This window comes from Mauremys reevesii, linkage group 7, assembly GCF_016161935.1.
Source record: "Mauremys reevesii isolate NIE-2019 linkage group 7, ASM1616193v1, whole genome shotgun sequence".
NCBI classification, from domain to species: domain Eukaryota; kingdom Metazoa; phylum Chordata; order Testudines; family Geoemydidae; genus Mauremys; species Mauremys reevesii.
In genome coordinates, this window is record NC_052629.1 from 11,954,839 (window position 1) to 11,968,725 (window position 13,887).

General features: G+C 41.7%; 1 protein-coding gene across 4 annotated transcripts in view; it reads left to right on the forward strand.

The window, feature by feature from the left end:
- The window catches only part of TDRD1 (tudor domain containing 1), a 60,807-nt gene extending 56,704 nt beyond the window's left edge, over positions 1–4,103 (forward strand). For all 4 annotated transcript variants that reach the window (XM_039482561.1, XM_039482559.1, XM_039482560.1 and 1 more), the window contains 4 exons: positions 1,298–1,465; positions 1,832–2,047; positions 2,229–2,275; positions 3,501–4,103. In XM_039482561.1, coding sequence (XP_039338495.1) covers positions 1,298–1,465; positions 1,832–2,047; positions 2,229–2,275; positions 3,501–3,593 — 524 coding nt within the window. In that variant the 3' untranslated portion in view covers positions 3,594–4,103. The remainder of the gene's footprint in view (positions 1–1,297; positions 1,466–1,831; positions 2,048–2,228; positions 2,276–3,500) is intronic.
- The last annotated feature ends 9,784 nt before the right edge of the window (positions 4,104–13,887 follow it).

The window sequence follows — 13,887 nt, forward strand, 5'->3', positions numbered from 1 at the left end:
AGGGGGTGCACAATCAAAAAATTTTTTACTGATAGGGGTGCACAATCAAAAAAGTTGGAGACCACTGATGTAGAGGGTTGGAGTATGGTTGCTCCCATGGAGCCTGTGGACTGGGTTCGAGACACATGGGTCATGACATCACCCCTTCCCCTAGCGGCACCCTTTGGGCAACATGGGTCTTAGTTTCTCAGGACGACTCCTATGGAAGGCCTGAACCAGGGTGAGAGCATGAATGTTTTCAGCTGGCTCCCAAGTGTGTTCCTCCAGGCTGTAACCTTCCCAGTCAATCAGTTCCATAATTTGCCCATCTTAATCTTAAAGTTGAGGACTTTGTGAACCTAAGTTCCCTCTAACCTGCGCGGCCATTATGGGCTGCACGCGCAGGCAGGCAGGCAGTGGGGAGAGATGCCTCTGACCCGGCCCCACCGGAGCAGCCACGGCCAGGGAGAGGTGCCTCAACCCCAGCCCCCGGGCTGCTGGGGGGGGTCCTCTTTTCCCGCCACAGCCCTGGGGAAGCCTGAACCCCAAATCCCTCATCCCTGGACCCACTCCAGAGCCTGCATCCAAATACTGTCACCACGCTTTGAAGGCAGTCTTAATTGCCAAGAGCTTTTTGTCCAAGATCTCATAGTTTCATTTAGCGAGGATAAGCTTCCTCCAGTAGTAGGTGATGGGGTGCCGTATTTGCTTGATTCCATGCCTCTGAGAGAGGATTGCCCCAATCACTGTGCTAGACATGTCAACTTCTACAACAAAACTTGCATCATGTCTGGGAGCGCCGATACAGGAGCAGTAGTGAAGGCAAGCTTTAGCTGCTCAAATGCACGTTGGGCCTCGGTTGACCTGTGGGGAGAATTTTTCCAGAGTAGGGCGTTGCTTTTTTTTTTTTTGTAAAAATTCAAAATGAACCTCTGCTAAAAGTTTGTGAACTTTAAAAATATCCTCGATCATGCATGTTGCTGAGGGCTGGCCAGTTGCGGGCAGACCCGACCTTGCGTGGATTGAGCATAGACACTCTGCGCGCTCTCACGGATCTAATCAAGTTCGATATAACGCGGTTTCACCTATAACGCAGTAAGGTATTTTGGCTCCTGAGGACAGCGTTGTATCGAGGTAGAGGTGTACTTCTAAATGGTAGTGTTTCGTTTTCTGTTTGTTTTTACAGTATCCATGTATTCTGAATAATCTCCTTTAAATTCTGGTAAACTATGTGGATTAGATGGATTATTATGTAACTCTGGATCCTAGTCTGAAAGTAAAGCACTTCAAATGTTTTGTTCCAATTTTTTTTTTTCAGGTGATGGCCATTGGTACAGAGCTATCGTTCTGGGAGTTTCTCAGTCTGAGGTGAAGGTAGCGTATGCAGACTATGGATGCACCGAAACTCTACCATTCTCTAGAGTGCTGCCGATCACTGCACGTTACTTGAAGCTCCCTTTTCAGATAATAAAGTGTTCGCTTGCAGGTAGAAACACAACCAAACACTATGTTGGCTATTTAGCAGAGAGACTGTTTGGTCATAATTTTTTTAGGTTGTTACCATTAACCCCTCTGTTATATTGTCCATCTAGATGAGGACTCAACAAAACAGTGCACAGATTAGTATCGTAAAGTCTATTTTCAAACCCAGAAAGACTAATTTGAAAATTTTCGGAATTAGTTTAGGTACTGCAGGAAAAAAAACTATAGACAACTAGAAAACTGGGTTGCTCGTTTTCTAGGTTTTAGTGGCATTACATAGTTTAAGATTTAAACGATGGTGTAGAGGATGTAGCTTAACTATTTACAATCTAAACTAGAACTCAGTTGTCTCTCATTTTATTTTTTCCAGGAATCATGGAATGGTCTCCATTAATAATAGATTTGCTAAAAACATTAATATTGAATAAGTGTGTCAAGATCACAGTGAAAGGGATCAATGAGAATATTCATGCAGTATCTGTGGAGAAATGTTTTCTAAACAGTAGTCTAAGTATAGCCGACAAATTTGTAATGGAAGGTTTAGCCAAATATAGCAACTCTGGAAATCAAAGTATGCTACACCAAGGTAACTGTTTTTTCACTTAAAATATTCTGATTCTTAAATTTATTCTAGTGTTCAAAAATGAGTTGTGTGCATCCATAACTAATGTCCTTTGTACTTCTAAAATCTCATTGTATTCAGCCAATTAATGAGGCAGTAATAATGTTTTACTGATCAGTTTCCTGTTCATTTTTTTTCCTTGCAGCCCATGCAAATGAGGCGAGTTGCTGTTGCGCAGAATTAAAAAAGCAAGTAAGTAAGATTCAGCCTAAACTTACATTTTTCTCTTCCAAATACTGATTAATATTTTTTAAAACAAGCATGGAAAAGGTGTGGGATAAAGAAAAGATAATTTATTAGAATATTATAACAGCGCTATTATATGGCCAAGGGACTACCAGCCTTTTCATATAACTAAGGGTTAATAATGTGCCTATGAAAAAATTAACTGTGAGTGCAACTTGACATTCGTAATGCCTCCACGCTTGTATTTTTAAAGGAATCTTATGAAGTCTTTTGCAGGTAATAAGCAAACTTAGATTTTGTTTTGTTTTTATAAAAATCAGTGTTAAAATCTTACCTTTGGAGTCTCAAAGGCCCATTCTCATTTTTAAGGAGAAGCCCTACATTTAGTGAGCGTTACTATCTTTGAGCGAGAGGTAGAACCAGAAGCATTTGTGGGTTCTGACTGCTCTGGTGACTCTGGGGAGAAAGGAGAGTGTTTCTACTGAACAGTGGTTGTCACGGGAGCCGGGGAAGTCCAGAGAGGGAATGCTGATGCCAGGCATTTAGAGGCTGGTAGAGCGTAAAACCATCTTGTTACTGAGCTTGCTCTTGCTCCTTCCCTGTCCCACTACAGAGTGAAGCAAAATCATTTTCTCCTGGGTAGCCCTTTGAACTGTAGCCATGAAGAATCCAACCAAATTTCTGCATCCTCCAGCCCTATGAATGTTGAGGGGGAGGGGAGAGGGAGAGTGGGGGACAAGACATGGAAGGGGTCTGGCTCTGAATCCCCTGAGACAGATGGAGGAAAGACAGACTTAATACACTTCAAAGGGCTTCCAGGAAGTAACTCTAGAGGTAGGTAGCACGCCACTGAATGGGAGCAAGGAGAGAACTTGGTGACAGGGCTAGGTTCACTTCCTGTTGGCCTGAGCCATTGATCTGCTGATGACATCATCTCTAGCACCTCATCAGAGCTCTCCTTGGGGGGGGGGTGTCTTTTAAAAAAAAAAAAAAAAATTTGAGCGCCAGCCAAGATCATTTGATGCACCGTGCTGTATTTTTTCACAAAATAGGGAAAGGTAGTTGCATGTTTGCTAAACTAGAATGGGAACCCAGGTTCATTTGTGGTACCTAAAACTACTTTTTAAAAGTGGCTCTCAAGTTGATTTGATTAATTTAAAAGAATGAACATTTACATAATCCTTTAGCAGCAAGCGTGTTACTATCTAATCTCTCTGTCCTTCCCCCACAGATTGAAAAACATGAAGAGATCCTCCTCTTTCTTTTAAATAAACACGTGGCTCAAGATAAGTGTAGTGAAATGAAAAAATTATTACAACACTAAAACTTGTAGGCATGATGTGTGTTATATGCTTATACCTGTAACACTGTGTTGCCAATGTTAATGCAATTGTTACTGCTCTCTGCCCTTATTCCTAGAATAGTGGCTGTGTTCAGGAGCAAAAAAAGCTTGATTTCCTTTGTAGAAATTGTTTTGCTGTTAAATACTGTTGGAATGTATCTGTACATATGTGAAATAAGAAATTGTACATTTACACTGTCTGGATCAGAGCAAAGCTAAATGGAGCAAAGTTAAAATGTGAAGCCTCTGGCTGTTAGTGCAGTTCTTTTGAACGAAGGCAATACTTTTTCTTAAGCAACTGTTTTCTGTAAGAAAACTCTTCACTTGCAGACCAAAAGTATTGTAAGAGAACTTAGTGAAAATTATTCAGTTTTCATTTGCAAGAAGGAAAAATTGGATTGTCTTAGAAAACTCAAGTTCATTTTTAATTTAATGTATAGCAAACATAAAATTTAAGTTTGAAATAAAAGTTCATGTGAAGTTTTAGGTAAATGATCTGTCCTGAAGAATAACAGTACAGATACTACTTTTTTCATTTGGTCTGCTTAATGTTCTGTGTCTAATTTACGGTTAGATTTGTTTAAAACCATATTTTCAGCCTTTTATTTTTCCTTACTGTTTCCTCCAGCTGCGTGAGGTAATGTGAACAGCCAAACTTGATTTTTAATTGCATGTGAGGTATCTGCAAAATCATCCCTTTTTTTCAGACAGTTATTCAGCAGTTCTGCTAGGCATTGTTTAATGGTTAGAGCAAGGAATGGGCTCTCAGAACTCTTGGGTTCCCCATCAGACTTTGCTGCTAAATTTAGACAAGTACCTTAACCTCTCCATCTGTTTATGCATCCTTATTTTATTAATGGATAAAGTTCCTGTATATGCTCAAATGCTGTATCAGTGCATAGTATTTACCTCTTTCATTTGAAAGCATACATCACATTCACAATTTGGCACCTTTATTGACAGTCTCAGTAGACAAATCAAGGGGTCCATAGACATGGAGATTGAATTGCTCTCAACTTTAGAACTAGTTTCCATGTTTGGATGGAAATGTATATTTCCATTGGTCATGTGCATCTGTTTTGTAGAGACATAAGACTTCAGTTTATAGTGCTGCCAATTTGATACTTTTCAGGAGCACTACAGCTAACTTGAAGGAGTTGGAATTTTTAAACTGTTACTTTTGCTTGTGCTACCAGACTTAGTTTTCATTCCGCTTGATGATAAACTTTGAGCAAAGTTTTGATTGCCTTAAAATAGGGGATTTTTTTTACCACTTTGTGTATGGTGGTAAACTATTCCTTACCCTTGAAAGGATCAGTGTAGTCCAATTCCATCCAGTCTATCAGAAACCTGATCCTTTAACACACCTCAATGATGTAAAAACTCTTGGTGTATATAAGTAGTTACACAGAAGGTTGGGAACTTCCAGTGTTTCACTAAATGGTGAATCAGCAATGTTCACAACTTTGTGTTTTTCCCTAAGCACAGGGTGAATCTTTCACTCCGAAATTCCATTTGAACACTTATCATATCCAGACAGACAGTTGGCTTTGATTTGAAACTGCTTTATAGCATTCTCCTTTGCTGGATGTCAGATATGGAAAACATACCCTAGGTTATCCCCCTCTCTGTAGTTTGTTTTTTTTTTGTGTGAAATACTTATATGGACCAGCAGACAGAACTGGACACTATTTTCATGGCATTAACTTACGCATTATCAAGGAATAAGTGCATTTTTGCATGTTACTGTTATCACTTCCAGCTCCCCTCTCTTCCTCTAAAAACATTTGGCTTCTGGTTATGAGACTCTGAGTATGATATGCCCTGCAAAATCCAAAATATGGCAAGAAAATAATATGCTATTGGCGTTCAGACGAATAAGAAGATAATACAATATAGTCTCGCTAACCTTGGCTTCCAAAGAAATTTTTTGGAAAGAAATTTTTTTGTAGCACTTCTATAGCTCTTTCATATTTTCAAAGCACTTTACAAACATTCAGAACCAAATGTGTTACAGTTGAACTATTAATAGTCAATAAAAAGTTCAGCTTCGGAGGAGTTCAACGTAAGTATTTGGAGAGGAACTAAAAGGCTTTTTTACAGCCAAGATACAAGTTAGCTTCCCATATTTTTTGCGGCAACAGTTACTGACCTCACCAATAACAAAAACAGAAGGGAGCAACAGTTCCTGTATGGCATTAAGGACAAATTCTGTCTCTCTACATGGTTCCCATTTATGGCAATAGGAAGTGGTGTATGCATGTGTACGCTGAAGTTGTTTTTAAATCTTGGTGGATAAGTAAAGTAGGAAACAATTTTCTTAATGTGTTAAGATCTTCAGTTTTAACATCTTCTCAGAAACATGACCATATTCTTAACTAACCTCAATGTCCTGAGAGAGCCCACAGTCCCTATCCCATGAATTAACATTCCCTGTCTCCCCCATCACCCTGTGTTAAAGACTCCCACTTCAGTGAGTGGCATCTGTACCATCTGGTTATCTATTGTATCCCAATGTGGGGTTACCAGGATCACCTTTGCTAGACCTCCCTCTGAGGTAAGCCCCCAACCTGTTAAACAGTTGTAAGTTAGCCTGTGACAGATATGAAAAGCTGTTGATCTCTGAGGCCACTGAGCTAACCCAGCAACTCCGGACCCTCCCCCAATACTGTAGGTCCCCATGTGTCCCCCGCCACCCTCTCAAGCTGCGTGGCTAAATCCGTTGCCCCACAAGTTTCAGTAGCTAAAGCCTTGGGGTGCTGCAGAAAGTGGCCACTCCCCTGCGTCTTGTTTTTAGCCTCAGTAGGAAGCAGTGGGCCATATCCATGTGCTGTGCCACTCTCCCCGCTAAGATCCCCAAATGCAGCATTGTAGGAGAAGTGGTTAAAATTACCAATCCCATATTGCGTCCCCCCTCCACACACTAGAAGGCCCAGCCCCTGGGTGCAGCACCCTGCTGTCCCCAGCCATGCCCATTAAGCTTCTCTCCCTCAAATTCTCCTACCCTTCAACCATCCCTTGGTGTCAGTCCAACTCACCAACAATGACTCTGTCTCTTGCGGTTATAATGCTCTGCTTCTTTGGTCCTAGAGGTTGTTCATCCCCTTGGTCTGGTTCTACTTGTTCTGTAAGCACCCTGTAACTTCAGAATTGCTACAGAAAGAGCTTCTGCCACAACATTATGCGTAGCTTCAATTAATTCTTGGCTGCTTCCCCAGTCTTCAATGCTTGTTGCCCTGCACCAGCAGTGTCTCCCCGGCTACTCATGGGAGGAAAGGATCCCCAAATAATTCCTCCCACCCACTTCATCCCCCATGCTGCCCACAGGAGCACAGATGGGTGCCCCACTTTCTCCCCCTCTCGATTGGGCCCAACATGCTGGGAAAGAGGGAATCCTCTTCCCTCTGGCGCCCCTTCTATTACACAGAGCTGGCTGGTTGCAAATGAAGAGGTTGCTGATGCTGCCAGCCCAGCTGGTAAAGAGGTAACTCTCCATGGCTGTATGGGGTATAAATACCCCATGAAACCTCACTTTTTTGCAGTCAGCAGAAAGGACCAGGTCAATGCTCACTCTAACCTAGCTCCAATGGCTTCCCGCCCTTCCGATCTATCCCTGTACACTTCCCTATCTGCTGCAATGGAGCCTTTAAATGGGCAATGTCCCTTTTTACCAACTAGCTGGGCAAAGACCCACTTGCATAAAGATTAAAGTGGGCACATGAGTTCTAACATCTTCTCAGAAGTGAATAAAACTTCAGATAACTTCAGAAAATACTTTGCACTTATATAGCACTTTTCATCCAATGATATTAAATGACTTTACAAAGGTGGGGGATAGGCACTATTTCCATTTTCTAGATGGGAAACTGATACTTAGAGAGATTGTAACTTGCCCAAGATCACACAGCTAGTCTGGGGCAAAATTAGGGCTAGAATCCAGGTCTCCTGACTCATAGTTGTGTTCTAATCACTACTTCCCTCCTACAACAGATTGAAGACATGGTAGACCATTCGGTTCAGATTTACAGTGCTCACTCTCTCCATCCTTTTTGTTCGTTTAACAATCCGAATATCTGTTAGTTCACATTTTTTCATGCACGTTATAGACTCTCCAGTACTGTGAGGTCCCTCTGTCACTGAAGTTTGTTTTTCTATTTCTCTTTTGTACAGTACAAAGATAATTGCAAGTTCATTTTGAAATGTATGGGGCTGTATACAGAGAGATGGTACAAATAATACTGAATATGAAAGTTTTGAATTAGTCTTTCCTAGTAAATGGTTCTGTTCTAGTGCTTTTTTTTTATGTAAAATCTCATTTGCTGAAGCATTATAGTTTTATCCATGAAGGCTTTTCAAAGGTTAGAAACAGTCTGTTTGCCCCTTTCACGATTTTGTGGCACCAGTGCAAACTTAAGCTTGTTCTTCACATGATTTTGCATTTATTGAGCTGCTGGATGCAGGTAGTATGTAAGCATGGTGTGAAAGAATTGTAAATTTCAAACAGTTGTAACCTTATTTAAACTTTATTCAGCTTTAAATTTGAGGATGCTATTTTTGTTGTATTTCAAAGACCAATTTTGAAATGCTGTATATACTCTGTATGTTACCAGGAGTAATAAAGCTATTTCACGGTCTAGATTTCTTTCCATTTGCATAGAGTTAATCTGTTAAAAATTAAGGCCTTTCCTTTTTCTCTCCAAAATTGATGTTTACATCATTAAGGGCTAAATTTTGCCATTGAATGCATATATGCAATTCTCTTTGAAGTCCATAGGAATTTATATGCACACATCCAAAGTGTCTCTGAATTCTTTATTTTTATTTTTATTTTTGCCAACAAATTTGCATATCACAAATGGGTTGTTTGGAAATTGAGACAGAATGGAGTTAACCTGAATGCCATTGTTGAGAGTATATTACAACTATCATTTTGTCTTTTTAAATGCATTCTGTATCTCCTTCAAAATTTGAAACTGTCCATCTTCAATCTATAAGATTTGTATCTATCTGAATTTTACCATATTGTCTGAAGCGAAATGAAGAGGTTGTGGCTTTTATATTCCGGGTTCCATGTTGAAATGCTGAAAAGCCCCTATTTTCCCTTTTCTGGGAAAAGAGAACCCCATTAGTGATTGCTAAGAATATTAATATAGAAAAGAAATCGATAGGTTTCTGTTGCAATCTCTAAAATTTCATTTATGTATAGATGTAATATAATCCCATGGTAGTGTTTTGTAATGGAATCCCCAAAATTATTTGAGCTATCAATGTGCTCAATACTAGACATATTATAAAGGAAGATGTTATCTCTGTCCCTTGGAGACTGAATTAAGCTATATAGCTAAAACACAATATACTGGCAGAACAGCATAAGTTCCAAAATTGAAGGCCTTATCTAAACACAAGTTGTATATGTTTAGCCAAAATTATTTTAAGTAATTTTAGTTACAGATGCAAACTCCTGTGTGGACATAATCAGTTGACTTATTGATTAAAGCTAAATTGATCATAAGTCAGTTGTAACTCAGTTTAAATGTATCCACATAGGGGTTTGCATGGGTTTAACTAAACTGACTTTAAAAAATATTTGTTAAACTGCTGGTGCAAGCTGGTGTGTAGAAAGGGCTTGTCACAAAATAGGACCTCAGTTAATAGCAGATTGTGATACTTTCATGTTGTGAAGTATCAGAGGGGTAGCCGTGTAAGTCTGGATCTGTAAAAGCGGCAAAGAGTCCTGTGGCACCTTATAGACTAACAGACGTATTGGAGCATGAGCTTTCATGGGTGAATACCCACTTCGTCAGATACATCCGACGAAGTGGGTATTCACCCACCAAAGCTCATGCTCCAATACATCTGTTAGTCTATAAGGTGCCACAGGACTCTGCTGCTTTCATGTTGTGATCACCCAGGCTCATCTAAGTTCAGTATTGCTGATGGCGCAGCATAGAAAGACTCAGGAGGTTTAAAATAAGTGTAAATCTATTTTATTTTTTTAAGTTAATACCGTGTGTGTGCTACAAATATGGGTGTCACGTTTTGGGGGTGACCCAGCCCAATGAGAAGTTGTCGCCACTTGTCCTATAACCCTGAGTGCTTTAAAATGCTCTGCTGCTGTAGCTCCCAGGCTGGACACTCCCAACCAACATGCAAGCAGGCACTGAGTGTCTGTCTCTCCCTTCAGCAACTCTGAATCCAGCAGCCCGCTTACAACACCACTGCAACACTTTTGTCTCCACCAGCTTTGGTTACTATTAAGCAAGCGACCCCAGTGCACCCCACCTGTCCTGAATTTCCTCAAAACTGTCTGCCTGAAAATGTCCAGCCCTCTCCAGAATCATTCAGAAGATTAATAAGGATGGTTTGTTCTTCTAAAGAGACAAAAGCATATGACAGCTTATTAACTTAACTGGGGTAAATGCACCCTTCCCTTCAAGCACAGCACTGAGGTGGTTGATTGTAAGAAATAAAACAGGTTAATTAACAAAGGACGTAGTCTCATTTAACCTAAATAGAAGGAATAACATTAAAATGGGTTACAAACCAACAAAAGTAAAAATACGCTTGCTAGTTGCTAAGACTTATCAAGATACGGCCTTGGTTCAAGGTAGATGGCGGTAGATTTCTTACCAGTCTTTCTTTTTACAGCCATACTGACTTTCTCTGTCAGGACATTCCACAGAAATGCAAGGTACTACTTTCCCTTGTCTTCCTAAGTGAAAGATCTTTGCATCAGCAGATTTCTCACCCATATTCAGTACCCAGAAACTACAACCCCCTTGGCTGAAGGACCCATCTTTCTCAGCTTGCGAGAGCTCTGGCCCCTTGTGTCTGTCCAGTGATGGATACCAAGATGGCTGCTTCTCTCTTTATATTTCCCTTAATTCACTGCTTTGTCCCCAGACTCAAGATCATCCCATGCTGTTCTTCCCTTCCTGTGAACCCATCCTCTTGCTGATTCATATGTAAATAGGTTTTCTGTTTTTTGTCACCTTGCTGAATTTTGTTGGAGACAGATAACTGCCTTCCCTCTGTCTGGGATAGTACCTGTATATCTACTACACGTGACCTGCATGGTTCAAATACTTTTCATTCACAGACTTCATACCATAATATTAGTGAGTATTCATAATTTCTCAGGTAGTCTTAGTGCATACATTTCACAGTGATGATAATCACCAGTGTGTGAGTCTTTCATAATAGACCTTACTTGATGCACTTTTATAATACAACCAATTGTATGCAATATTATTGTATTTGAATTCCAGACCCTCGTCTTTATAGCCCAAATAAAGTTACCCTTTCCTGCTAGGGTGTTGACACCATGTTGTCTTCTCCCCTGATTATTAGCTTGATAGCTTTGCTTATCTTATATGTAAATAGACCTTCATTATGTCTTCCTGCCGACCAGGTTGTACAGATTAACAAATACATTTCTTTGTCTAGAGCAGACTGTGGCTATGTCTACACTACTGTGGTAAGTCGACCTATGCTACAAGTTACCGTGGGGTCTACACCACAGGGGGTTGACAGGAGAGAATCTCCTGTTGACTTACCTTAATCTTGTCATCGGGGGTAGAGTACAGGGGTCAACTGGAGAGAGATCTGCAGTCGATTTGGCGGGTCTTTACTAAACCCACTAAATCGACCACCGGTGGATGGATCAGTCTGAGGGTCAATCCCCGCTGTAGTGTAGACCTGCCCTGTGGTTATGCATTGCTTGCCAAACATATTAAGAATATATCCATAGCTCTTTTGTACACACTTCGTACATATACCATGCAAGAATATTAGAGACCAGTGTAGTGTTGGTTTTTCAGTGATATGCTACGTGACATATATCATGACAACAGTGTGTTAGGTGCAGTAGCATGTCAGGCCTGACAAGAGTTAATGACAGAGTAGTGAATCACAAATGGACCTCTGTCTCCCTCTGGGTACTAATGTATTGTCCAACGCAACAATATGAAAACACCCACAAGGATAGTTACCAAAGAAAATGGGAGATCAAAGTTGAGCTGCTGTTGAGTTGCAGTAGTTACAATCTAAAGTCTCCTGGTATTATTGTATGAACTCCAGATACCAAACAATGCCTGTTTCCAGAAAGTGAGAAAAATGGGGGGTATCACAGGTCACAGATTCCATGACTTTGATTTTGGTCAACTGGTTGGCTATCAATAAGCAACTCATGGATGGCATTTGGTTGTTAGGCAATGACTGAGGTAAACTGTATGCTGTGGTGTTTTTTGTAAAAGTTAACGTTTCCTACTGTACAGTATTTGAAAATGTTAGGCTGTCTCGTACATTTGTGGAAAAGGAGTGAATTGCTATCTTGATGTTGCAAGGCATAATGTATCCAATCAATTGTATGTTGTTATTACTATTTATGCATTTATAAGTTTCTACCTTTAATACACAGGTGAACAATATCAGACTCATTAGAAAACAAAAATAAAACCAGTTCTACTGCAGAGGAAGAGAAAAAAGGGCAATACAATCTTCAAATTTCTATTAAGCTAGCTAGCGGAGTCTCCATCTAAAATCAGAGAAGATGCCAATGTTTTAAGTAACAGTTGTGGGCACCCGAGTCCCAGTCAAGTGTCTTAAACAAAAATCATGAGACCATAATTTCTTTCAACAGGCTTTTACTTTTCTTGTCTTAAACCTTGCCTGCGCTGTGACACCTTGTGCTGTTTTCATTGGATCTTGCAACCAGACCAGTGTCATGTCAATATCTGAATAGGAAATTTCCAATAAGTGGTAAAAACGAGGCATCCTTGCAGCACCTTAGAGACTAACAAATTTATTTGGGCATAAGCTTTTATGGGCTATAACCTACTTCATCAGATGCATGGAGTGGAAAATACAATAGCCCATGAAAGCTTATGCTCAAATAAATTTGTTAGTCTCTAATGTGCCACAGGGACTCCTCGTTGTTTTTGCTGATACAAACTAACACGGCTGCCCGTCTGAAACCTGTCACCAATAAGTGGTGTTACTTCACTTGTGACTTAGGGAAAGGTGCCATCTACATTCTTACCACTGGGGCACTGTGGAAGTATGTGCCCTGTTAGACTCAAAACCAAGGTCCTGGACACTTGTGCTTACTAGAGTTTCCATAGCAATATCTTCTTTTGAAAAGCACAGATGTTAACTCTAGTGTTTGGGGCAAATACCTCAGGTAATTGCTTTCCACTTATGTGTATTTTCCCCTCCTAATTCAAATGGAGGAAGATAGTCACTGCTTCAATTCTAAACTGCGCAGTATTGTGTACTGTCAAACAGTTGCAACTGAAATAATTGCATTTCAGCAGTGAATGGAGTGGCCCTTGAGTGTTGTTTGCTTCACAGTTTTTGTTTAAATGTCACACAGTTTTTCTTAAGCCTTTTTATCTTGCCTCCCTAGTTTCTTCCCCTCTTCAGTTTCTTCCTCCCCTAAACAATCTGTTTTCTTTTCATTATTTTCTTGTGCATTATTTTTGTAGTGTCTGGTTGTTCACTAAGGGTTTTTTTCCTTTTGCAATAAACTTAATTCTTTATTAAACTCCTCCTCTTGTCCCCTTTTTTCCCCCCCTTTCTCCTAAACAAAGGATTGTGACTCTTAGTGTGTCTTTTTGTAAGGAGCATGACCAGCTGCAGGGTGGGGCTATATACAGGAGAGAGAGAGCACTGCTCAGGGCCGCCCAGAAGATTCCGGGGGCCCGGGGTCTTCGGTGGCGGGGGGCCCTTCTGTTCCGGGACCCGCCGCCGAAGTGCCCCGAAGACCCGCGGCCGGGGCCCCCCAGCTGCGGAATTACCTCCGAAGCGGGACCCGCCGCCGAAGCGCAGCCCGGTCTTTGGCGGTAATTCGGCGGCGGGGGGGCCCCGCCGCAGGTCTTCGGGGCACTTCGGCGGCGGGTCCCGGAACGGAAGGGCCCCCCCGCCGCCGAATTACCGCCGAAGACCGAGCTGAACTTCGGCGGCGGGTCCCGCTCCGTCTTCGGCGGTAATTCGCCAGTGGGGGGTCCTTCTGCCCCGGAGCGGAAGGACCCCCCGCCGGCGAAGACAGGGAGCGGCAGAAGCTCCTGGGCCCGGCCGCACAAGAGTTTGCCGGGCACCCTGGAGCGAGTGAGGGACCCCGCTCCAGGGGCCCCGAAAAACTCTGGTGGGGGCCCCCGTGGGGCTCGGGGCCTGGGGCAAATTGCCCCTCTTCCCCCCCCCTCTGGGCGGCCCTGGCACTGCTGCCATAATCCTACAGCTTTTGTTCCCCTTTCAGATACTGCTGCTCCCAGCAGCC